Genomic DNA, 26,569 nt, shown 5'->3' with positions numbered 1-26,569 from the left:
GGAACCTCGCCCAGAAACTTCCAATGGTGTCAACATGAATTTAAATCTGCACTGAAGAAGAAGTTCCAGTGTGTGTTTGAGGGGAACGCTAAATCAGGAAACCCAACCCTTCTGAATCAGATCTACACAGAGCTCTACATGACAGAGGGAGAGACTGTAGTGGTAAACAATGAACATGAGGTCAGACAGATTGAAACAGCATCCAAGAAACTAGATGGTCTAGAAGCAATAATCACAAAAGAAGACATCTTTAAAGCCCCACCTGGAAGAGATGAACCAATCAGAACAGTGCTGACAAAGGGATGGGCTGGCATTGGGAAAACAGTCTTAACACAGAAATACACCCTGGACTGGGCTGAAGACAAAGCCAACCAGGACATCCAGTTCATATTTCCATTCACTTTCAGAGAGCTGAATGTGCTGAAAGAGGAAAAGTTCAGCTTGGTGGGACTTGTTCATCACTTCTTCACTGAAACCAAAGAAGCAGGAATCTGCAGCTTTGAAGACTTCCAGGTTGTGTTCATCTTTGATGGTCTGGATGAGTGTCGACTTCCTCTGGACTTCCACAAAACTACAATCCTAACTGACCCTAGAGAGTCCACCTCAGTGGATGTGCTGCTGATAAACCTCATCAGGGGGAAACTGCTTCCCACTGCTCACCTCTGGATAACCACACGACCTGCAGCAGCCAATCAGATCCCTCCTGACTGTGTTGACGTGGTGACAGAGGTCAGAGGGTTCACTGACCCACAGAAGGAGGAGTACTTCAGGAAGAGATTCAGAGATAAGAAGCAGATCAGCAGGATCATCTCACACATCAAGACATCACGAAGCCTCCACATCATGTGCCACATCCCAGTCTTCTGCTGGATCACTGCTACAGTTCTGGAGGATGTGCTGAAAACCAGAGAGGGAGGACAGCTGCCCAAGACCTTGACTGACATGTTCATCCACTTCCTGGTGGTTCAGGCCAAAGTGAAGAAGGTCAAGTATGACGGAGGATCTGAGACAGATCCACACTGGAGTCCAGAGAGCAGGAAGATGATGGAGTCTCTGGGAAAACTGGCCTTTGATCAGCTGCAGAATGGAAAACTGATCTTCTATGAATCAGACCTGACAGAGTGTGGCATCGATATCAGAGCAGCCTCAGTGTACTCAGGAGTGTTCACACAGATCTTTAAAGAGGAGAGAGGACTGTACCAGGACAAGGTGTTCTGCTTCATCCATCTGAGTGTTCAGGAGTTTCTGGCTGCTCTTCATGTCCATCTGACCTTCATCAACTCTGGACTCAATCTGCTGAATCTAGAAACACCTCACGTATTTAAAACCCTCGGAACAAAATACAAACTACATTTCTTCTACCAGAGTGCTGTGAACAAAGCCTTACAGAGTCCAAATGGACACCTGGACTTGTTCCTCCGCTTCCTCCTTGGTCTTTCTCTGCAGACCAATCAGACTCTCCTACGAGGTCTGCTGACACAGACAGGAAGTAGTTCACAGACCAATGAGGAAACAGTCCAGTACATCAAGATGAAGCTCAGTGAGAATCTGTCTGCAGAGAAAAGCATCAATCTGTTCCACTGTCTGAGTGAACTGAAGGATTGTTCTCTAGTAGAGGAGATCCAACAGTCCCTGAGATCAGGAAGTCTCTCCACAGATAAACTGTCTCCTGCTCAGTGGTCAGCTCTGGTCTTCATCTTACTGTCATCAGAAGAAGATCTGGATGTGTTTGACCTGAAGAAATACTCTGCTTCAGAGGAGGCTCTTCTGAGGCTTCTGCCAGTGGTCCAAGCCTCCAAGAAGGCTCTGTAAGTAAATATTTACTCATATTTTTTTTTTTTTTTTTTTTTTTGTTATCAGCGCAATGTATTGTTTATAGTAGCATAAATTGTTAGCGTTTCTGAAACTTTTTTGAGTGTAGCCTTTATAAAAGTACTTTCCAGACCTGTTCTACAGTGGGCCTACAGCTTTTCATTAACTACTCAAAAATGAATACAAACCAGAGCTAAAACCGCCTGTTTCAAACAGAAGATGAATGTGGGGTCTCATCAAGGTTGAGAATGGCATAAGTAAGGATTATTTTTGAAGTCTATCTGGCAACAACAATCATATATATTGTAATTTGAAAAGTTTTTTATACCTGTGGCAGAGGATACTGGTCTTTTACTAAATGTTGCATGTCTAGATATAGAGGTATAATTGTGTTGTTAAGCAAATTAAAAAATGTCATCTATATATTATTTCCAGACTTGAATTTGAAGGTGTATTTATATTAATTACGTCCACGTGGAAACATTTGTTTATTCCGTAGTAGGTTGAAACAAAAGGTAATTTCATTTAATCACAAATATAATTTATTTTCAGATTGTCTGGCTCTAATCTCTCGGAGAGAAGCTGTGATGATCTGTGCCCTTTTCTCATCTCCCATACCTCTACTGTGATGGAACTGGACCTAAGTAACAATGACCTGCACGATGCAGGAGTAAAACTTCTGTCTGCTGGATTGAGTCCAGATTGTCCACTCAAAAAACTGAGGTCAGGATTCAGCCTTTTTCATTGATGTAAATTTAAAATCTGTATTATATCATGGCATAAACAAAACCTTACTGAATTCTAAATTGAACTTTTATTTACATTCTGTATCACCAGCCTCTGAATTACTGTTTGGTTTTTGTTTTTTCAATTTATTCTTGCATATTGGTGACTCTGTTTTTAAAAATGTGAATTTGGACACTCCAGCAATCATAGTTTATTATATTCCTGGGTCAAGATCAGGTGACACTGAAACAAATTTCAAACTGCAACAGGGGCCGCAGGTGCACATTCGCTGTCAAAATAAAAGACACTCACCAGATAATCAGAATCAGAATCAGAATCAGAATACTTTATTGATCCCTGGGGGAAATTATTTTTTGTTACAGTGCTCCATTTTAAACCAACATTAAGACAAGACAGACAATACGCTAACTAAGAATAGTACAATATATACATATATATACATACATACATACATAAGTCACTTATAAATAAATATTTGGAAAAGAAACATGTGTAGCTGTAGCAGCAAACAGTGTGTTAAGTGGATGCGTTGTACAGGGAGATGGCCACAGGCAGGAATGATTTCCTGTGTCGTTCAGTGGTGCTTTTCGGTAATCTCAGTCTCTCACTGAACGAGCTCCTGTGACTGACCAACATGTCATGGAGTGGGTGGGAGGTGTTATCCAACATTGTCTTTATCTTGGACAGCATCCGCCTCTCCGACACCACCTTGAGGGAGTCCAGCTCCATCCCCACAACATTGCTGGCCTTACGGATCAGTTTATTAAGTCTGTTGGCATCTGCGACCCTCAGCCTGCTCCCCCAGCATGCAACAGCATAGAGGATCGCACTGGCCACCACAGACTCATAGAAAATCCTCAGCATTTTCTGGCAGATGTTGAAGGACCTCAGTCGCCTCAAAAAATAGAGACGACTCTGGCCCTTCCTGTAAAGTGCTGTGGTGTTTTTAGCCCAGTCCAGTTTATTGTCAATGTGTACTCCAAGGTATTTATAGTCCTCCACAATGTCAACACTGACCCCCTGGATTGAAACAGGGGTCAAGTGTTTCCTGGTCTTCCTGAAGTCCACGATCAAAGTCCAGTTGCAACGCGCATTTGCGTACATATACCGCTTCTTTTGCATTTCAGACTCCTTCTGACATTTCTTTGTAGTTGGAGGAACACCAAAGTAATTTCTTAAAGGAGTTTGCTTCTTTGACGTCTTTAAGAGTTCTAAACAAATGTCTGTCCTCCTCCATAAAATTGTACGTACATAAACAGCGTTGCAACTTCTTATCTGGTGCGCGTCTTTTATTTTGACAGCGAATGCACACCTGCGGACCACTTATGTGCAGCCCTGTTAATAGATATTTGATAGAGTTTCTGGGAAACCTGGTCTCGTTACGAGAGATGGCATCCACCCCACCTTTGCATGGAGAAGCTCTTAGTTCAAGAAATATGGTTGAATTCATTAACACTCCAATATATGACTACGCAGAGTTGGGATGCAGAAGCAGAGTTGTAATGTGGAGTGTTATACACTGTCTCTCTTCTATGTCTCTTTTAATAAATTATTTTATATTTAATCAACACACTTATTCTGGCTTCAGTTCATCTTCAGTTAATTCTGTATCAAATCTACCACTAATGAGGCGTCCTTAAAGTCACCACTTTTTAAAATAATATTTTAGTGTTACTATCCATACAGGTGAGGAGAGAGGCAGAAACATGCTGGGATTTGCAGATATTTAATAATTAGTTCTGCACAGTAACTGATAAAGAGTCCGACTGGTTGCTCTTACAGTATAAAACCCATAATAAAAATACAGTAGTAGTAGTAGATGTTATATGCTTTTCTGTCGTATCTGAGTATCGGTGCCCCTGGGCAAAGTTTATTGAATTGCTTTGAAGCACTCCTGTTTCAAAAGACCTGCTCATCAAAGGATTTTGATACCCATCATTTTTTTACATCAGTAAGACAAAGAATTTCTTCGTCCCCATTCTATGAAGAAGTAGAATGTATTTTTCATGTATTTTGTTTTCTTTTTCTTATTTTTTTAAATAACGCAGGACACTAAGAATGATCTTTTACTGCATGTCAAACATGTTAATATTATGTAAGCCGAGGCAATAAAACACGCAGCATGCTGAACTGTAGACTGTAAACCTTTCCCATATCCATGAAAAAACTAGAACTTTGTGGTTACTGTGTTAGTGGTGTAACTTGATAGTATGTGGCATAAGTTAATAACTACAAGAGACATGATCCTAAATATAACTTTAGGAATAAAAAAAAAAAAAGATTTTACTTACCTTACAGTTATTAAATCCAGATTCTGCTCTGTTCCCAAGTTCTACTGCTTGACTGACAGCCTGGAGTTTGAAATCTGCTTCGTAACCGTGTCTCTTAACATGTGCCATTTATGGTCCTTATACACACACAATACGGTAATATTATGTTGAAGCACAGTACGTATCACTCCGCGAGGCTCCTGACTACGGTAGCCGTAATGCTCCGACAATCCATCAAGCGGTGCAGCTTTACATCCATCGTATACAATGCACTAATAAAAAAACAAATGGCAAAATACCCCGTGGCTGCTTGTCATTAAAAGAAGTTCATCAGAGATTTACATTACATTTTTTTATTATATTTATTTACATTACATTTACATCACCTTAGTTTGCACTAGTTTCAGACATTGAAAGCTTTCAACTATGAATACAACATATCAGAGCACTACGGGAGACAAAATTTAACTCATTACAAATCAACCAGTTTGCAACATATTAAATAAATAAATAAATAACATTTTATTTATATAGCACCTTTCTTGACAGAATCACAAAGTGCTGCACATAAGATAAAAAATAATAAAAGGGTAAAACAATTCAATTCAATTCAATTTTATTTATATAGCGCCAAATCACAACAAAAGTCGCCTCAAGGCGCTTCATAGATACAGAGAAAAACCCAACAATCATATGACCCCCTATGAGCAGCACTTTGGCGACAGTGGGAAGGAAAAACTCCCTTTTAACAGGAAGAAACCTCCAGCAGAACCAGGCTCAGGGAGGGGCGGGGCCATCTGCTGTGATTGGTTGGTGGGAGAGAAGGAAGACAGGATAAAGACATGCTGTGGAAGAGAGACAGAGGTTAATAACAGATATGATTCAATGCAGAGAGGTCTGTTAATACATAGTGAGTGAGAAAGGTGACTGGAAAGGAAAAACTCAATGCATCATGGGAATCCCCCGGCAGCCTACGTCTATTGCAGCATAACTAAGGGAGGATTCAGGGTCACCTGGTCCAGCCCTAACTATATGCTTTAGCAAAAAAAGTAAAACAGTCAATATAAAACAGGCAGAAATTTAACCAAAAACAGTTTTAAAAAGGTGAGTTTTGAGTTGTTTTTTTTTTTTTTAAAAAACAACTACCGAGTCTTAATGTATTCTTAATGTATGAGGGAGAGAGTTCCACAGTCTCGGGGCCACAGTGGCAAAAGCTCTGTCACCCTTACTTCTCATCTTAGTCTGTTTTATAGCAAGTAAGATCGGAGATGTAGGGTGGTGCCAGTCCATGCAAGGCTCTTAATGTCAAGACCAGGATCTTAAAATGTACTCTAAATTCAACAGGAAGCCAGTGTAGCTGAAATAGCAATGGTGTCACATGTGAATACTTGGAGGATTTTGTCAACATATACATAAGGATTCATTCGGTGTTATTTTGCAGTGTGAGTCAAAGAGTGACTGGTGACTGGCTGCTCCAGCCAATGATGCGATTCACATTCATACAGGGAGTGCAGAATTATTAGGCAAGTTGTATTTTTGAGGAATAATTTTATTATTGAACAACAACCATGTTCTCAATGAACCCAAAAAACTCATTAATGTCAAAGCTGAATGTTTCTGGAAGTAGTTTTAGTTTTGTTTTTAGTTTTAGCTATTTTAGGGGGATATCTGTGTGTGCAGGTGACTATTACTGTGCATAATTATTAGGCAACTTAACAAAAAACAAATATATACAGTGGGGCAAAAAAGTATTTAGTCAGCCACCGATTGTGCAAGTTCCTTATTGTGCAAGACCCTTAGTTATGCTCCCCTCTTTTCACTCCTGATGTGTTTATGTGCCATGCTTTCTCTCTAATATTGTAGGCTGTTACCTTACACTGTTAAACAGCTTGAGATGACTGTTGTTGTCTGTTGGAATTGTCCTTTATAAATAAAGTTAAATTGAATGGATAGATGTTATTATATGTGACAAAGAGAAGATTGTTGACAGATGGATTGTTGTTTTGTGTGTCTGCAGTCTGTCAGGCTGTCTGATCACACAGGAAGGTTGTACTTCTCTGGCCTCAGCTCTGAGCTCCAACCCTTCCCATCTGACAGAGCTGGACCTGAGCTACAATCATCCAGGAGACTCAGGAATTAAACTGCTGTCGGCTGGAGTGAAGGATCCAGGCTGGAGACTGGACACTCTCAGGTATGGAGAGAATGTCTGATAGAGGAGGAAGAGCTGGAAACATTTCCTGTGTCCTTCACTCACTGTTGGTTCATGTGACATGATTCATGTTTAAGGTCTCTAGGGAGAACATCTCCAGGTAAAATTTAGTTATCTTAGCACTGTTCCCTCTACGCTGCGAGCCTGCGCAAATACGCACTGCTGGCACAGAAAAGCTGCTGAGATTTAAATGTATACATAAGGATTCATTCGGTGTTATTTTGCAGTGTGAGTCAAAGAGTGACTGGTGACTGGCTGCTCCAGCCAATGATGCGATTCACATTCCTATTTACACAGCTAATCAATGTCGTTGACAGGCTCTGACAGTGTCCTTATGTGCCGACACCAGTGTTTTAGCTAGCAAAGTGGTGTGGCTGATGTGGAGTGAAGCTACACTAATGACAACATGTACAAGCATTGGAGATGTGAGCAGGACAGATAGGAAAAAAAATTAAGGTGAAGTTTGAGTTCTCAGTCAGATTTGTGCTCATCTAATGTCATTTATTTACAATTTTTATTTGTGGATATTGATCATTAAATACTGTCACTGGTTTATGAGTAGCAGAAATGCAAATAATCGTGTCATTTTGAGTGATGGGAATAACGGCCGTTACTTTTTTACAGTAACTAGTGATCTCAATAATCTCTATTTCTGTAGTTACATCGCTGTTACTAACAAGAAAATGTGGTGTGGACTCGTTGCTCTTTTTCTAATCACAGATGGTTGAAGCTACCTTCAGCTTAACAGGAGCTGGGGGGTCGGGCGCAATCACACAAGTGTTCCTGATTGGCTGAGGAAGAATAAAGTAAACCAATTTCATGATCAATTTAAGATGTGTTGTGGAAGTTTACCATTAAATAAAGCCTGCAGACGAGCGGTAGCTAACATTCTTGAATCAAAACACAACAGACAACCAAGTTGGTGGAGCCCCTGCATGACTGCGGGGCAGACGGTCAGCAGAGTCTCCCTGAGCCTAGCATGGCTCTCAGTTAAATACCTTCTCCAGGAACAAAAGGCAGTACACAGCTGTTTCACACTCCCTTGCTACCTCCCAGAGTCCTCGAAGAGACAAAAGATTCTTCCTGTGGAGCTGTCTGCTTCCCCCAACTTCCTTACTAGACCCCCACCATTTGTCTTACTGTATGAGTGTGAGACATGTTAAAATCCAGTGGCACCAAGGCATTATACGGTAAAATAATGTGATTAATACACAAGTAAAAGAAATTCCTATACAGATGACATAAAAACAAGATGTTATGTCAACCCAAGACAACCTGAGTCTCCCTTTATATGTTAAAAGTGTGGACTTCGACTATATCAGAATCAGAATACTTTATTCATCCCGAGGGAAATTAGGGGTTACAGCAGGCAGCACGCTAATGGCGCATGCGCACTCACAAAGGAACCTTCTGACCAACTTTACACAAACATCACATTGGGCAGACATGTCAGAAAGGTAGGCTGATAGGAAAAAAAACAACAACGAAAATACACTACATGAGGTAAGAGGAGGAGAAAAAAAACTCCACTCAGACTGAGCTCCTAGTGGGAGAACAATTTGATAACAGAAAAAACACCTCAGCACAAAAGCACATGACTATCAATACACCATAGAAACACGAGACAAGCAACAGGGGCGGGTAAAGGTGAGAGAGAGCCGGCGTAGACAGCGCATCCGGTCCTGCAGCATATCTGCGCTGGTCCAGTTGACTGCTATCTTCCCCGGTAGGGCACAAGCATCGAAGGCGTTGGAAAGGGAGGGGGGATGAGTGAGTGCTTATCAGTGTAAGTGTGTGTGCGTGTCCATAGTTTAGCTGAGACAGTGTCCTTCGGCCTATCAGGCTAAGTAAACAGTCCTCCAGCCAATCCAGGTGTCCTTCGTGGGGCGGGAAGAATAGTCATCACACAGTCGTTATCAGGGAGTTGTTTTGGTGGGCTCCAGCCTTGGGCCTGCAGCTGGGGCCGTGGTGTCCAAATGTTGAATATTGTTGATTTCTCCTTTGTGAGCAGCTCGAATTCTAGCACTCCGAGACTGGTCTCTCGATCTCCCGTTGGAGAGCCGCGAGCCTCCCCATGATGGTATCAAACTTCTGTTCTGTGGTGTTGTCAGTCTTTTGATTCTGAGACCTCACAACTGCAGTGATCCGTTCCGCGATGTTTTCCAACTGTCGCTCAAGGGTCTCATTTTGAGCAGGCCCCTCTCTGATGTTTCCCCTCATACGCTCAGTGGTGTTGTTTTGAGCCTTCACAGCAGCTGTAAGCGTCTCCAAGGTGTTGACCATATTACGTTCGTTGTGAGAGGTCGCACCTCGTCCCGTCGCTTCGAATCCAGCGGGCACCCTTGGGGGGGTTTGAACAGCCGGTTCCGCTTTCTTATTTCTCTGATAAACCAGGGCTAAGCCAACGCCGATCAGCATGAACCCTGTTATCATGGTTCCAAATAGGTAGATATCTTCAGCGTCCTCGATCGACAGTCCCGCCAGGCACACGGTCCTCCAGTTCTGCCACCCGTCCATCGTGTAACCGGCAGGGAAAGTCCCTCCAGGGCACTCAGGCTCTCCCGAGCCCCGACTTCTCGTTGAGAAAAGGGTGTCAATAGCACTCAGAGACCAGTTGATCAAATCCATAATTCTCTTTTAGGTTTAGAGAACGACAGTGAGAGACTGTTCCAGGGAAAGTAAATTCACACAAGACAAGACAAGGACATAGAGGCAAAGCAGGGAAGATAAGGGTGAGGAGGAGAGGAGAAAGTGCGACCGCCTTCGCTGAGAGCTCAAGAAGGTACTTCAATAGCAGTTTTTAAATTGTGTTGACAGGCTACGTAAACCCAGAGTTATGATAATTAAAAAAAAAAGTGATGTTTTTTCCTGAGACATTTGTTTACCACGGGCAGAGATGGTAAATGTGGCGTTTTATAAGGAAAGCGCTCCAAAGCACTCTCCACTCTACAAATGAGCAAAAACACAAATCAAAAAAACCCCACCCTTTCCTATTGACGGAAAAATGTACCATGTTGACCAATCAAAAAATGAAATGGCACCATAGCATTTGGTTGTTTAGAAAGAGGGGAAAGTTTTGGGAGTGACAGTGGCGAGAGAGCAGAAAAGAGAGAGAGTTTTGAGATGAGAGACTTGTGACGTTTGGCATGTTTGGAATCTACAGTTAGTGTGTAGTGTAGTCGATAGTTTTGTTGTGTGTGTCAGAACGATGAGGCGACTGATGAATGTTACAGGTGCTGCCAAAAGTGGCTGCACGTATCAGGCTTGTGGTGTTCTCCTTTATCTCATAGTGGACAGAAATAATTTGTGTGGCATCAAATTTGATGCAGAACGCCTGATTTTTCTTTAATAAGAACTATAATTAATTATTGTCAAGTGTTCTGTCTGTGAGGTGCCCACACTTGAAAAAGACCAGACTTTGGGTTTCACTCACTTTATTTTGACCAGCTAGTTAGATAGCAGGTGAAAAACCTTTCAACACAAAAAAGAACATTTAATTAATCATTCAGATAAACTAAAGGCATTATACAGAAGACAAATGAAATAACAAAAATATATACACTTCAGTAAAGCCACTTAACATAGCTAAAGCTAAATACTTTTGTCTAAACTATCATTTAACCCAGTTTAAGTTAGTTTTACATTCATTGGTTTTTAATCACAGAGCTGAGTAACTTCAAACAACGAAGATGAAAAACTGTTTCTTAAATACACAAAATGTGTCTACCTTGCATTTTTACACTTTTTAACAATTACATTTTTAAAGTATACATTTTAGAGTTTGCAAATATTTTAATAGAGACTTTAACCAAGGATTTTCTTTTACAAAGAATTATTTTCCTTAAATTAAACCAAACATATTTACACTAGTTTTAAGATTTAACCAAGGATTTGGCTAACTATTTTTAGTATTAATAAAATAAATATGTGGGAAACACTATCTACATAAACAATTTATTCAAACTTAAACATTCATTTTAATATCAATATAATTTTTTAAACTTAAATGCAGTAACTATTTCCCAAAGCATAAATACATTTCCACAATTGAGCTTCCATAGTTCACCAACATATAAGCAGCAAATATGACTCCAAGAGCTTACCGATAGCCCGTCTAGCTCAAAGTCTTCCTCACAGTGGAAAGTGGATTGTGCTTGGTTTGCTGTCCTCTCAGTATGTCATACCCAGGTCAAATGACTGCTGCATGCATTTTAAGGTCTTGTTACGTTCCCCCCGAAAGGGTCTAGGCATGTGAGTGAGGGGACCAGTAACAAATGAGTCCAGAACAGAATGAAAGGAAAACAGACCAGTGTTTTCAGTAAATAAAATAGTCTTTATTATAGATCATCTTAACATAAAGAGCCGGCAACGCCGTTTTACCAATAACACTTGGAAAAAGAGAAAAAGGGTTGCAACAACAAAGAACACAACAACCAAACAAAAACTCCACACCACGAGGAGGTACTTCCAGGGGCCCACAAGCTCACCCTGTCACTAACAGCAGCTGGCTTTACTGCTGCCAAGGCCCACAAGCCCACACTACTCACGCAAAGCAGCTATGCTGTTTCCACAACACCACACTTTGAGCAGGCTAACCACACACAACGCAGAGACACCAGAGAACACCCCACACCCTGCTCACAGCTCATCCCCAGCTTATATGACCTCCGAGAGGTGATTGCTGACTGGGCCCAGGTGGTAAATGAGTCCAATGAGCAGCAGCTGTGTCCTGGGGAGAGAGAAGAGCAAGAGAGAGACGGGGGGTGGAGCAAAAGAGGAGGAGGCGGAGAAAAACACCACGCCCACACAAGGGCAGTATCAGGAGGCCCAGCTAGGGCCGTAACAGGTCTACTAGGCACGCCAGGCCTTGATTGCTCTAATTCAGCTCACCTGGCGGAGCAGTGCGCACCAGGCCACGCTTAGCTGTAGATTGCACACAAGGTCTAATCAGCAGCCATGCGCAAGCAGCCGTTTGATGACTCGCCATGAAAATCTTATTGCTTCTCATTCTGTCATACATTGTCTGATCTGGTCCAAAGAGCACACATATGATAAGGCTCCACCCCTGAACATATTTCAACTACCATATTTGACATCAGGGAGAGCGCCACCTAGTAGGAACAGGAAATGTCATGTTTTACACTTTGGGGTACAGTATTGTGATGGGTGACATCTGCAGCCTCAAATTTCTCCAGGAAAGCCTTAAGCAGTTGGTCTTGGGTTACAGTGAAAACTGTGAATTTTCGCGTAAGGGTGTGACCCCAGAAGCATGGCGAACTTTCATGTCTCGCCATGAAGAAACAAGTTAGTATAACTCAATGAAATCCAGTCTGATCAGTACCAGACTTTACAGGCATGATGTCAGACCTGCCCTGAACAGATTGATGTGCCCATCGTCAGGAATATGCAGAGCGCCACCTAGTGGCAACAGGAAATGTCATGTCTTTCACTTTGTTGTACTGATTTCACAGGTTCATCGTGGACACCTCAAAAGTGGTGAACATGAGTCCCTCGTGATGCTTCAGTGCGAAAATTGTGACTTTAAACTGAACGGCGCAACCTAGTGACAACACGGTTCACCATGAAAGATGAAGTCGCTTTTAAGGGGCTTGGAAAGTTTAAAAAGTCTTGAAATTTGGCCCACACCTCCAATGTGATGAAAGCTTTCTATTTGATCATTTTCATTGAATAGCGTGAAATGGCTCCACAGCGCTCCCTACAAAATTTCAAAACATCAGCCCCTGCTCTGTGTTTTATCTATGAGTCTGAAACCTGGTAAGCTTATGGAAGATATTAAGATGTAGAAAAAAGTCTCTTGGAGCAATATCCCAAATCCAACAGGAAGGCAGCCATTTTAAAATTAATGTGTAATTATGGCGACATTTTCCCCTCTTTTCAGGCACCGTTCTTTGACGAACTCCTCCAAGGGATTTCATCAGATTGACCCGATCTCCAGTGTGTGGAATCTAAAGACCTTTGTGATGTTAAATTGCGAAGCTTTTTACGTTCAGGGAAACGGGGTGGTCATGGCGCCACGTGGAGTTTCAATCACTCGCCAAAAAGCAGTAATCTGCTGTCACTCAAAAACACAATGTCCAATCTCTCCCAAAGGTCGCAGGCGTGATGAGACTCGAGCTCGGAAATGTTTGTTATGCTATTTGTCAATAATGGTTAGAGCACCACCTAGTGGGACAACTATAATCATGATTGAATGAGATGAAATGTTAGCTGGTGGGTAAATGCATGAATTCCATCAATGTGACATCAGATCGGACGTGCTGGTTTTAGGTGTTGAGCGTGCCTCGACGTGCCGGGTGTGCGAGGGCCCTCATAACGCTGCTTGCAGCTTTAATTAAGTTTGTATTACCAAAATAAGAGATGCTGCTGTTGTTCATTTGATTATATGCAACATTGTATGCTAGCAAACAGCAGTCACCGCTTAATATTTGTTTTATTTTGATGGAATAGATTAAATATTGTAACGTGAATGATTTTCTATTTCCCAGTTTCTCTTCACTGAGTTGTCAGTGATGTGACAATAACTCAGACTGGAAGTAATCTTCTGATTCTGACAAATGAACTTTCAGATTATCAGAGGACAGAAGGAGACTGACAGGTGACTCAGTGATGTCAGCTTACAGCAGAATGATTCAGTGCACTAACATGAGGATCAAATCAAATCACTTTTATTGTCACATCACATGTGCAGGCACACTGGCACAGCACATGCGAGTGAAATTCTTGTGTGCGAGCCCCACAAGCAACAGAGATGTGCGAACACAACAACACAAACGAGCAAAATACAAGAATGGCCAACCTGAAACTAATACATATATGTACAATATATAATAGTGTATGCATTTCTGGATGTGTATACTAAATATTTTCCTGTGTGTGTGTGTGTGTGTGTGTGTGTGTGTGTGTATACACATTTTTACAAATTAAATAGTAAAAAAATAATAATAAAATATATAAAGTATACAGAGTCTTTGCTGAGGAAATACACTGGTCCCTTAATAGTTTCAACATGAAATATTCAAAAACAAATATATGGTCCACTGTTTATGTGACAGAGGCAGAAATTTCTCTGTGTGCATGTGGAGAAATCTGCTGTTAAATCAGAACATAAACAGGTTTCAGGTGGCATTAACGCACATGAAAACAATGCTCCACTCATTCAGAGGTCAGAGATCATGTACAGTAACCACACTGACACCAATAGGAGAAAAAAAGCTGGCAGGGAGGTGTCAATTCCAGCTAAACAGAAGAGGAATGTATAGATAATGAATGTGACAGTTTGAATCAGTCACATTTCATTCATCACACTGGTGCACCAACAGATCCAGGATCAGTGCAAATCATCAGCAGTTTGATCCACATATGGATTGAAGTGTATTTGTGAAAATGTTGGACTGTTCCTTTATCAGTGTCTAACAGTGTGTGTATGAGAGCGAAGTAATGTCCATGTGTGCATGCTGAAAGAGACTGTGCTGGTCTGACCCCCCTCCTCCTTTCAGGGTGGAGCCTGCTGGAGAACGATGGCTGACACCAGGTCTGAGGAAGTGTAAGTGTGTTTTTAATGGGATTCATGAAAACAAAGCAGCACACATTCAACCATCTTCAAACTGTCACATCACTCATTCACATCTCTGATGTCAGGAGTCATCATCAAAGTGTCAATCAATGAACAGATGATGGATCAATAACTGCAGCTAGATTGTGTTTGTTCTCTCATCAGATTCCTGTCAACTCACAATCGACACAAACACAGTTCACACAAACCTCCAACTGTCTGACCACAACAGGAAGGTGACCCGTGCGGAGGTTCAGTCATATCCTGATCATCCAGATAGATTTGATGCTCATCCTCAGCTGCTGTGTAGAAATGGTCTGACTGGTCGCTGTTACTGGGAGGTCGAATGGAGAGGAAAGGTTTATATATCAGTGAGTTACAGAAGCATCAGAAGGAAAGGAGACAGTGATGACTGTATGTTTGGATGGAATGATCAGTCCTGGAGTGTGAGGTGCTGCAATGGTGGTGCTCATTCTGTCTGGCACAATAGTAAAAAACAATCCATCCCCTCCTCTGTCTCTAACAGAGCAGCAGTGTATGTGGACTGTCCTGCTGGCACTCTGTCCTTCTACAGAGTCTCCTCTGACACTCTGATCCACCTCCACACCTTCAACACCACATTCACTGAAACTCTTTATCCTGGGTTTTCAATATGGTCTGATCCTCCTGATTCCTCAGTGACTCTGTGCTGAGTGGAGTGTAAAGAGTGTCTCCTGTTAGAGAAACACACTGACTGTTGAACAGATAGTTCAGTCTGTACATGTCTGTCTCTTTCACTCAGAAACATGTTTTCAGATTCATGGATTCAATCAGTTGATGTTTGAAACTGTTCTAAATGATTCCTTGTAAACTTCTTCCTCTTCAGTCCTTAAAGATGGAAGCTCCCATTATTCCAGAATCCACATGTTTGTTTGTTTTTTGTCTTTTTCTACTCAAAGCTTCACAGTGAATATCAGTATGTTTCTCTGAAGCTCAGTTCACAACCAGCTCCTCTGCATTTTCAACAAGTCTGAGCTCATTAAAATGAATCCAAATGTTTCATTTCTCTTTCTTAATGGGATGTTTCCATCATGGCTGAATAAGTGGACATCCAATAGTACTCAGTATATCAAATATTAAAGATATTCAGAGCCATACAGAGGTAAAGGGATGGGGGGGGGGATGGTGGGAAGGATTCATGTCATGATTCATGACGTGTTCTGTTTTTTGTTTTGCTCACTTTTTTGAGCTCTTGGTTTGTTTGTTGGTGTTTTTTTTTTTTTTTTTTGGGGGGGGGGGGGATTCCTTGTCATAATTCTTTCTGTAATTACCAATGTCATTATGTTGTTGTTATTGTTGTTGTTGTTGTTATTATTATTATTAGTATTATTAGTATTATTAGTATTATTAGTATTATTATTATTATTACTTTGTGTGTTTGGTTTTCGGATGTCTGAGGTTATCCTTGAAAGGCATGGATACAAGAGTGTGCACCTGGGAGTGCTTCTGTGGTCACAATGGCCTGCCATGTCGTGGTTAGTTGTAGATGTTTGCTCTGTGCCATGGATGTAAGTTTTTTGTTTGTTTTGTCTGTTTCCCAATTTAAATGAAAATGAAATGAAAAGAAAATAAATCTTATAAAAAAAGACATTCAGCATCTCTCATGTTTCTGTTATTCTATAAAAACAGCTCCTGTTAAAAGCTGATCCAATTAAAGAAACATGAACTTCCATATTGATTAGATCAATACGTACAGCTCTGATGTCACTAAAATCTCCTTGAACTCTTCATTGATGGTGATTTGTGGTCCTCTGCTGGTGAGAAGATGAACTGCATGATGTCGGTTTAATGAGCACAGGTGAAGTGTTTTTAAATCTGCTTTTTCTAATTGTTCAGGGTCCTGCTCCAGGAAACAGCTTCAACAAACTCTGGCTTTCAAAATAAGACCTCAGTCTGAGTTTTTAAAAAAGCTCTTAATTTGGAGGGAGCTGACATTTAATATTCATGTTATCAGTCCATCAATGGGCTTTATTAGCAGTTATCAGTCCATCAATGGGCTTTATTAGCAGTTATCAGCTTCATAGCTGTGGCTGAGATTGGCCCTCCTGCACCTGCTAGCAGGCTTAGTACGTCGTTTTCTCCAATCGGTGAGCCGGATCGCTGCGTCTCTGTTGGAAGGACGACTATGAATCCAGATCCAGTACAGACAGACTCCAGTTCACTTCACAATGAGATGGGCGCATAGCAGTTGCGAGAGCAAGTGGGGTCAAGCGAAGGAACGACGTTTGTCTGGTTCTCTCCTCTCCCGTGCACGAGAAACATAAAGAACTTTGCCTATTTCATGTCTTGCTTTGCTGTCCAATTATATTGTCTTCAACGTTCCAGCGAATAGGTTCAAGCTACAAACCTATCACCAGCTTCTGAAAGTTATTCTTTTGCCACGAGCATCATCTGTATGATGGAAGCCTGGAAATATCTTCAAAGCACACCATGAGAGTGTTAATAACGTTACTAATGTTCAGTTACACTTTACTAGGTCACATCTGTGACACACGTCACTTAAATAAAGAAGTAAATATTGGCTCTGTTTCATCTGCTGGGCCCAAAAGTGACTCCCTGTATTTAAACTGCTATGAATAACTTGTTGGTCTATAATATGTGAAACATGTGTCAAATGTCTCCATCATGAAAGATATCAGGTCATCTTGAGCCACAAAAACATTCCTAACGTGAGGTAGAAGCTGGATTCAGTTTGTTGCAGACGTTTATATATCCGATATTTATCCAGTTAAAGTCACATTGAAATTCAAAAATGTCTCTTCAAGAGGAGCAGAAGCTGCAACAAATATAACAACAGTTATTTAAGGCTGTTTTAAACGGCCACAAAGGAGCAGATTGGTTATAATGCAGCTGCTTCAGAGGAATAAAGATACTTGAAAAACTGTTTTTATTTCATGTGTAACACCTTTCAATGATGTGTTGACTAAAGTCTATTGACCAGTATAAGTAAAGATATCACACACACACACACATGGAAACACTGAAACCTGTTTTTGGTGCAGCAGCGGTCCCAGCTGCTCGCCTTTATCTAGACTGGGTCGGCTGCTGATCTCAATATAATCAATGTTTAAAGTTCTCAGTGTTTCTGTGTTGCTGCGTATAGGATCTCCCAGCATCATCACTGTGCTGTCCAATCATTGTGTGCGAGGTTACCCTTATAGTGCGATGTGTGTTTGCACAAAGAGAAGCATGTGTGTCAAATATAAATAGGCACAGAACAGAAACAGCTGCTCGTTTCTTCTATTTAGAGTCAAGTTAGTGTTTTGTGTCTTTGTTTGAGGCCTGATGTCGAGCAGAGGTGTGTGTAACTGCACTGGTCTGTTATATGTGTGAAGTGTGTGCTTCTCTTCAGCATCATCTTTGTCACTGCTGATTCCTTTGTGTCATCATGTGTTGAGAAGAGAGAACAGTTATAACGGAGGAGCAAAAGGAATCCCTGAAATCTGCATCAACAAGGAAGTGTTGGCTCACCAGTGATCCCAGCAGAGCCACTGGTTTGGCTCCAGTTGTTCTAGATTCAATGATGTTGTTGCTACAGATACATGTCAGCATCTTTATTGTAGTAAAGTCTTGTAATGTGAAGACAGAAACAAGGCAGCAAACAGCTCCATGATCTGATCTTAATGATGTTGTTTTTATTCCTGTCTGTCAGAACTGGATTGGAAACTATCAAAGGTCTAAAAACAGCCTCAACCCTCCCACAGAGCAAACTTTACACACGTCATCTTTCAGCTACAATCTTTGTTGCAGGGATCTTCTGCCAAACAAGGCTGAGAGAAGATTCCTTACAGCTGTCATGTTGATGCTGTTTCAGTTTTTGGGCAAACACACTCATATATTAGGGCTGATATCAGGGCTGCACAAGTTCTTTGTGTTTGTGATCATGAATAATAGAAGTGTGCCTGTTGAAGATCATGTTTCTACATTATTATATGTCCTGTTATTGTTCTGTGTTATATTCAGCTTTCAGCATCCTTTCCCAGCCCCCTGTTACACCATCCATACAAAGCCAGTCTGACTGTGAGCCAATGTGTTTGTTTGTGTTGGATCAATAGATTTGACAGACTTGGTTCATCCAGAGGGAAACAGTCCAAATTCAGATCTAATGAAGTGATGGAGGCTGTTTCCTACCACGGTGCTGATGTGTGACTAACAAGGCTCATGGTCTCCAGCAGACAAGCGCCTGGAATGAGGTGAGCTGAGTGTTGCTGTGGTGGGTCTGTGCCCACGTCATGCATCAGGATTCATGTTGGCAATAGTTCATATCTCTGTTCTTCAGCCTTCATCACAAAGCTGTGAAGGAAAAACAAACATCTAACAGGATCTGATGGATGCAAAGTTCACTGAGCTCTTTGTCATTTACAAACTTGTCCAACCAACAAGAGCACAGATGAGAAACACAGTGACACTTAAAGGATTTTGCCATATATGAGCATAGATTACTTTCATATAGATTTTCAATGCAGGCTTTTGGTGAGCCGCTGGGTTCTGTCTAATAATCATCTCAGCATTTTACAATAGAACAGCTCTTTATTAGCTCTGCATTTATTGTTATTGGACATGAAACAAGGAAGCTGTTTCTCATTGGATGTTAGTTTCATGTTCATCAGGATCATTTTCTAAAGAGCTGATATTGAGACCATTTACTGCACTGGCTGCACATCCTGTCTACATTTCTCTGTGTGTGCTGTGTTTGTCTTTGCATATTTCTCCATATTAACACAAACAGTGAACAGAAGCAGAAGCTTCACATGAAAAAGCTCCTCAAGCAGATCATGTCAGAGGTTTGTCATCAACAGGAGGAGCTGTTAATATCATAGGATGAAGATGCTGTCAGCTGGATGAAGAAGGTTATTTAATGCAAACGTTCACATTGAAGTCAAATTGTTGTCGTGTTGAACAGATTCATGTACTGATCGTCTCCAGAATGTTAGAAGAGCTTCAATGAATCATTAGAAACAACTTACAGCTGCACAGCTGTGTCAAACACATCTGTGTGTCATTGTGGGATTGTTGTGTTTCTACATGTGACACACGTCTAAAACATGCACACAATCTGAACACAAACAGGGACTCATGTGTTCCCACAGCCAGATGCTGAGAGCCATTTCCTTGTAGTCCTGTGTCTATATATATGAACCATTAGATGTTATTGGAATGATTGTCAGCTTTGATAGTTTCGTGTGTGTTTAGCTGGACGCTGTTTGATCCTCGACATGTTTAAAGGCGTCCAGTCCTGAGACACTGGGGCTGGAAACAGCTGTGATGTCATTGGACTGTCACACAGACAGAAGTGCATGAAGTGAGCAGCCGAGGAGCCGCTGATGTTTTGGATTCAACAGCATTTGAAAGGTCGACACAGACACATTTGCACATAGAAAGCTGAATCTGTCATATGCCACAGTGAACTCATTGTTCAGTGTTTTTCAGGAAACTTCTTATATGCCTCTGCTGCCAAACAAGCAGCTGATGTCCTTGAGAAGAAGCTGAAGAAGTCTTCAACAACAAATACAGGAAGTGGACTTTCAAATACTAGATTCACTTTAGACTCACACAAGAAATGACTCAACCAGCTGTGTTTGATTGACTCCTTTGACTATATGAAAGGTCAGTTCAGTGTGTGTCTGTACACAGACTGTTGTGTTGGACTATTATTCAGTTGTCTGCTGTGTGCTGAACTGTGAATGTTTTCAAATGTCTGCATCTCAGTGTAGATGAGGTTGGGGGTCATGGGAGGCGACCATAGCAGTCTCATCAAAATCATGACATCATCATAAATGACGGTGAAAAAGCCATCGGCCTCTGGAAGGAAACAGAAGACATTTCAGAGGCTGCAGGCAGATTTCTGTGATTTGGGGCCTTTTTCAGCTTTATTGGACAGAGCAGTGAAGCAAAAAAAACAGCATGTGCATCAAAATAAACTATTTCCAGCAGTGCAATTTGAGTTCTAAGCATCCCAGAAAGTCATAAAGTCAAACATAACTTTTAAAAACACCAGTTTAGGCTGATGAGGCCCTGAAGGTAAAAAACTACATTTTCCGCAAAAATTATGTCACTTCCGGATTCGGGCAGGTAATGGCGGACATGCGATAGTTTGCGCTGATGATCTATTCCAACACAGGAAGTGTTATGAACAGCTGATCTGAACGACAAAGCGTGTTTCAGGAATATTATGTTTTTGTTGCTGCAAGTGGTCTTTTATGCAATTTTTGCAAAGCTATATGTGGAAGGAAACTGTGACCGAGGACAAGCTGATGGCATAAGATGTAAGTACAACTCCTCCGGTTTCATATGCAAAAAAAGTTATTGTGCTAGCTTACGTGGTTGCAGTGCTACCGGGATTTAAAAATAGTTACGCAAAACGGAGCGTGTCCGCTCCGACCGGCTTTAAAGGGTTAAGATTCTCTGGCCACACTGTAGGATTTCCCTTTGATCCACTGTGGGGGCATTTTTGAGTCTATCAGTGAAACTCTTCATATTTGTGTTTGACTCCAGTTTATAGAAACAGAGAAATGTGTCATGCTTTTGTTCGGCCTCCACAAATACACACATTTGTTCATTGGTTGAACTTTTTGTAAGGAGACACATTGAAAACCATGTTAATAAGATCTTGTTTCCTGTGGATCCGACACAGAGAGTGGACTTCAGACAGAAAGCGTGGAAGAGATTTTAGAGGCCGTGTGTGGCAACAGGAAGTTTCTGTATGTTTGCTGATCTTACATGTGGAAAACAACACGTGATGTTTGTGAAGTTCTACAATGATCATTGTTCTCACAGCATTTTGAGTGGGAACAGTTCAAACTGGGAGTAGTGGGAGTTATTTACTGATTGAAACAAGCTGAATGTTTCTGTGATGATGAAGATCAGCAGCTCAGCTGATCAATGAACTGACATCTATCAGTCGTTTCATGAGATGAAGTCATCAGCAGACATTTGTTCTGACTGTGTGATAAATGTCAGAATGTCAGGGCTCTGCTTTAGTCACTGCTTGATGATCATTGGCTCATTGTTGAATCCAGTGGCCCAGGTGGAGTCTGACCTCTGACCCTTTGCTGCAGGTCTTCTGTGTTATCTCCACTTTCATGTCTGATCTTCTGCTGTATCGTCCAAAATAAACATCTGAATCATTTCCAACACTTCAGCAGATCTTTAATTTGGGCAGTGCAGCACAAAATAACACATATTGTACTATACTGCCCACTTCCTGATCTTATTGGATCTGTGTGTGAGGTTGGTGAAGGAAACACATGTTTACTGAGTAAATCGCTGCCATTAGGAACTAGTTTTTATATCACAGCCTGGAAATCACACAGGACCATTTCTGCAAGTGAAAAGTCGTCATTGGAGGAAAATAATTGTATAGTTTGTGCGACTGTTGTTTGTAAATGAAGAATTGTCCCAACTACATGTGCTGCTGACCTTTGACCTTTCCTTTAGGTGCACAGAGGAGTCTGTGGAAACATCCAGAACTGAGGCAGTGCTACAGATGCTTCAAATAAAGTGGTGTATTATTCATGTTTTCTATGGATCACATCCAGTATCCTGATCTAACGAGCCCCCTTTGTGTGGATTTTAGAGCCTCTGACTTTTGCTGCGTCTCATTTCAAGCACAAGAGCAAGAAGTGGATGAAGAAATGGGGCGAGTGGGGTCAGTGTGGTGCACGTCAGCTGTGCTCACACATGCTTTCACAAAGAACATGTGTGTTCATCGGCAGCATTAAGGTGCACTTTAGTCTTCACAATAATAAAGTATTCTGACTTTATTCTTCTGAATCCTCACAGTCATGTTGCAGCTCTGCTTTGCTTTAAGAAAATGTTCTACCAGGATGTTACTTTCCTAAACGTGTTCTCCAAATGTTCCAAAGACTTTGTTCTAAGTAGTTCTACATGATGAAACATTCACACTGAGTTTAAGAAGGACACACAAACACCATCTGTCCTTTCATCATGTGTACAAACATGTTCAGACCAGATGTCAAATGTAGCGTGAATGGATGCAAATGTGGATCGTTCCAATAAAATGAGACAGTTTTGTGAGTGGATTAGAGTTCATTTAAGTTCATTTAAACCTATAACAACATGTTATTCAAACCAACTTTATCCAACAGGAAGAAGCATCAGGGGAACAGGAAACATTCAAACATGTTTCCTGTAAGAACTGCACAAAGGAAGGAAACACAATCCTACACACGAGCACTTTAAAATGGACATTTAGCTTTTCAAACATCAGGTAGCTGCAATAACAACACTGAGCCCATTCTGATCAGACTGAAAGATTTATAGAGATTTATCCATGTGCTGGAAAAGGATTTGATATCAACATAGATGCAGATTAGTAGGAGCATTTTCTTCATATTGATTTAGAGTTCAGTACCAGGAATATGTAGAATTAACATCTGTGTGCATGACAAGTGATGAAAATTCAAAGTCAGGCTTTCAAAGGACGTTAGAATCGGTGTCTCTATCTGTGACTGTCCCAGAGGAACCTACCTGAGGATTATTACAGATCTGTCTATCTAGAAAGACTTGCATTGATTCACAGTGTACAATTCTTTCTAATCTGTTAACATCTTCCTCCAAATCCTGTTTCTGCTGCATCAGAAGGGCTCAAACCTCCTGCTGTTTCTACTGGACCATAAATTCTACTTTATGATGATCTTCAAAGATAAAAACGTGAGTTTATTTGTGAACTCTGTGAAATGCGTCTGATGTTTAGTTTGAACCAATCCTGTGTCAGCTGCAGCCACATCATTGCATACAAATGGGTGCGTTCCTGTTTAGACCTGCTCGCTGTCAGTGGGCTTCATTCCATTTCAGACTGCTGATGGTCGGCTGTGATCTAAACTCAACATGGCTCCTGTGTTAGAAGAGACGATGATTTTAAATTTGCACATTGAATAGTTTCTTTCCAACACTATGGAGCTACCAGCCCAGTATATGTAGCCACAGTAGATGGAGTTATCAGCTGACTGACAGACATTTCTCATGGCTCATATCCACAAATGTCTGGCTGCACATTTTTATCATCTATATTTCCAGTCTTCATACAGCCGATATTTCATATGAACTCCAATCTGCCAGCTGCCATCACGTTTTCAGGGTTCATTCAGTGTTGGAAATGTAGGACAAACAGCAGCACATGTTCGCTAAATGTTTGCAGTCATTTTAAATGAAGCTGATACTACATGAGACATTTTCCACATTTACTGTCTTTGAACAGAGAATAATAAAGCCATCAAACATATACAGACTTGTGCAAATACAAACTTCTGTGGTGCATTTGATGACCTGCAAAGGAGAACAAGTCAGGATTTTCAGCCCTAACACAACCTCTTTGTTCTCAATACAACAAAACCTTAAAAGGCTGATATGCAAGTTTGCATGAATCACCAACACAGTTGTATTTTTTTCTAGTATAGTTATAAATAAGGTGATAAAATATCTGCTCACTGATTAGATCCAGTATCTATTAAAGATGAACTACGCATGTTGTTAATCTGTGAAGAGGCAGAAAAGCATAGGCGTGGTGTCACAGTTTGAAAAGGTAAGAATAATGTCTTTTGATTCATCTACGTGGAAATATAGAACCAAAAACCAAACAAATAATACAACCAAATCACTCCCAGTTTATTTACAACATTTGAAACATACAGTGTAGCTCAGTCAAAACACCCCAAGGCCAAGTGAATGTGCCGAGAGGGAAAAGATCATGATTGATGATTTATTTAAACTCATAACTGGGTGCAGCAGCTGAGCTTTAACCTGTGAGCTGCAGCTTAAGACTCTTTTATAGCTCCGTGTTTAATGTTTAAACTGTTTATGGCTGCAGAGATGCCCACAGTCAGGCTGTATACTGTTGAAATGTTATATACAGTGTGGCAGCTGACCTTTGACCTTTAACCTGCGAGCTTCAGACTCATTGCTGGTGTGAGGTGTTTAATACTATTGAAGCTTGCAGACACACCCACATCATCTGATTTGTTCTCAGGGTTGTTCAGAGTGTTGGAGCAGAAACCTGCTGCAGGTTAATTATTGATCAAATTAATATCACAGAAGGTGCAGCAGCTGACCTTTGACCTGTGAGCTTCAGACTCTTTGCTGGTGTGAAGTGTTTAATGTGACACAGCCTGCAGACACAGAGGACTGATGACGGAGGAGAAGCAGAGGATTTTCTCTGTTTCTACACAGACCTGGTCCAGACAGCAGAGAGCTGCAGAGTGAAGACGTTCATGGGAAGAAGCTGAGTAAGTGCAACGTCCTCTTTTATTCCTGGATCAAGAAGTGACGCCGGTGAATATTTGGTGTTTAAATAAGGTTTCTGTCTTTGACTCAGTCTGCTGACGTTTGTTTTAGCGAGAGAAAGAGATTTCAGATTAACTGAACAGATTCCTCCTGCTGCAGCACTAAAGGACAGTATAGGTGACCGCGCTGATGCCTGTTCATAATTTACCAAAGTTAATAAACTGTTGGCTAAATGTTCTTGTTGTCAGAGGTAAACAGAGGTGACAGGAGCAGGTTTGACACTTCGTTTAGAACCTAACTGCTTCGGTATCTGATTCCATGGTTTAAAAGGAAGCAAATCATTCGCGGGATTTGTGGAGTGTTTTGATGGTGACAGATAGTGAACCACTGATGTTTCTACTGAGAGATTTGGAGCCAGCGAGGAATAGAGGAGTTTCTGTTGTGTGGGAGTATTCTGAGTTGATTTTGGTCAATCGGGTGGGTTTTCCAGCTTTGTGTTCTTGTTGTTTGCTTTTGTTTTGTCCATCCATCCATCCATCTTCATCCGCTTTATCCGGAGCCGGGTCGCGGGGGCAGCAGCCTAAGCAAAGAGGCCCAGACCTCCCTCTCCCCAGCCACCTCCTCCAGCTTATCCGGGGGAACACCAAGGCGTTCCCAGGCCAGCCGAGAGATATAATCTCTCCAGCGTGTCCTGGGTCTGCCCCGGGGCCTCCTCCCGGTGGGACATGCCTGGAACACCTCACCCAGGAGGCGCCCAGGGGGCATCCTTGTCAGATGCCCGAACCACCTCAGCTGGCTCCTTTCGATGTGGAGCAGCAGCTGCTCTACTCTGAGCCCCTCCCGGATGGCCGAACTTCTCACCCTATCTCTAAGGGAGAGGCCAGCCACCCTTCGGAGGAAGCTCATTTCTGCCGCTTGTATCTGCGATCTCGTTTTTTCGGTCACTATCCACAGCTCGTGGCCATAGGTGAGGGTAGGGACGTAGATCGACCGGTAAATTGAGAGCTTCGCTTTTACACTCAGCTCCCTCTTCACCACGACGAACCGGTGCAGCGTCCGCATTACTGCAGCCACAGCCCCAATCCGTCTGTCGATCTCCGGCTCCCTTCTCCCATCACTCGCGAACAAGACCCCGAGATACTTGAACTCCTCCACTTGGGGCAGGAACTCATCCCCGACCCGGAGTGGGCACTCCACCCTTTTCCGGCTGAGAACCATGGCCTCAGATTTGGAGGTGCTGATCCTCATTCCCGCTGCTTCACACTCGGCTGCGAACCGTTCCAGTGCGAGCTGGAGGCCCTCACCCGATGGAGCCAACAGAACCACATCATCTGCAAAAATCAGAGATGAGATTCTGAGGCCACCAAAGCGAAAGCCCTCCGCCACTTGGCTGCGCCTAGAAATCCTGTCCATAAAAATTATGAACAGAACCGGAGACAAAGGGCAGCCCTTGCGGGGCCCATCACCCACCGGGAACGAGTCCGACTTATTGCCGGCAATGCGAACCAAGCTCCTGCAACGGTTGTATAGGGATCAAATGGCCCGTAGCAATGGGCCAGACACCCCATACTCCCGCAACACCTCCCACAGGACACCCCTTTTGTTTTGTGCGTGTTTATTTTATCTGAAAACCGGAAAAACTTAAAATGTCAAAAATCTGCTTTTCATAATATAAAT

The 26,569-nt window shown here is 41.8% G+C and overlaps 1 protein-coding gene across 4 annotated transcripts in view; it reads left to right on the top strand.

Moving 5' to 3' along the window:
- LOC113014848 (protein NLRC3-like) overlaps window positions 1-16,240 on the top strand; it is a 36,705-nt gene extending 20,465 nt beyond the window's left edge. Inside the window, exons 6-11 of one of the 4 annotated variants that reach the window (XR_013906695.1) lie at window positions 2-1,808; window positions 2,365-2,535; window positions 6,847-7,020; window positions 9,680-9,820; window positions 14,556-14,602; window positions 14,777-14,866. Coding sequence is in view for 2 of the 4 variants with exons in the window: in XM_026156627.2 (XP_026012412.2) it covers window positions 2-1,808; window positions 2,365-2,535; window positions 6,847-7,020; window positions 14,556-14,602; window positions 14,777-15,303 (2,726 nt within the window). In the remaining 2 variants the exon portion in view is untranslated. Of the gene's footprint in view, window position 1; window positions 1,809-2,364; window positions 2,536-6,846; window positions 7,021-7,758; window positions 7,845-9,679; window positions 9,821-14,555; window positions 14,603-14,776 lie in introns of those variants that run through there. The other 3 variants (XR_013906694.1, XM_026156627.2, XM_080299403.1) reach the window with 3 other exon arrangements.
- Window positions 16,241-26,569: the final 10,329 nt, after the last annotated feature.

This window comes from Astatotilapia calliptera, chromosome 3 (assembly GCF_964374335.1).
Source record: "Astatotilapia calliptera chromosome 3, fAstCal68.1, whole genome shotgun sequence".
NCBI classification, from domain to species: Eukaryota; Metazoa; Chordata; class Actinopteri; order Cichliformes; family Cichlidae; genus Astatotilapia; species Astatotilapia calliptera.
This window is presented reverse-complemented; position numbering and strand designations above follow the sequence as displayed.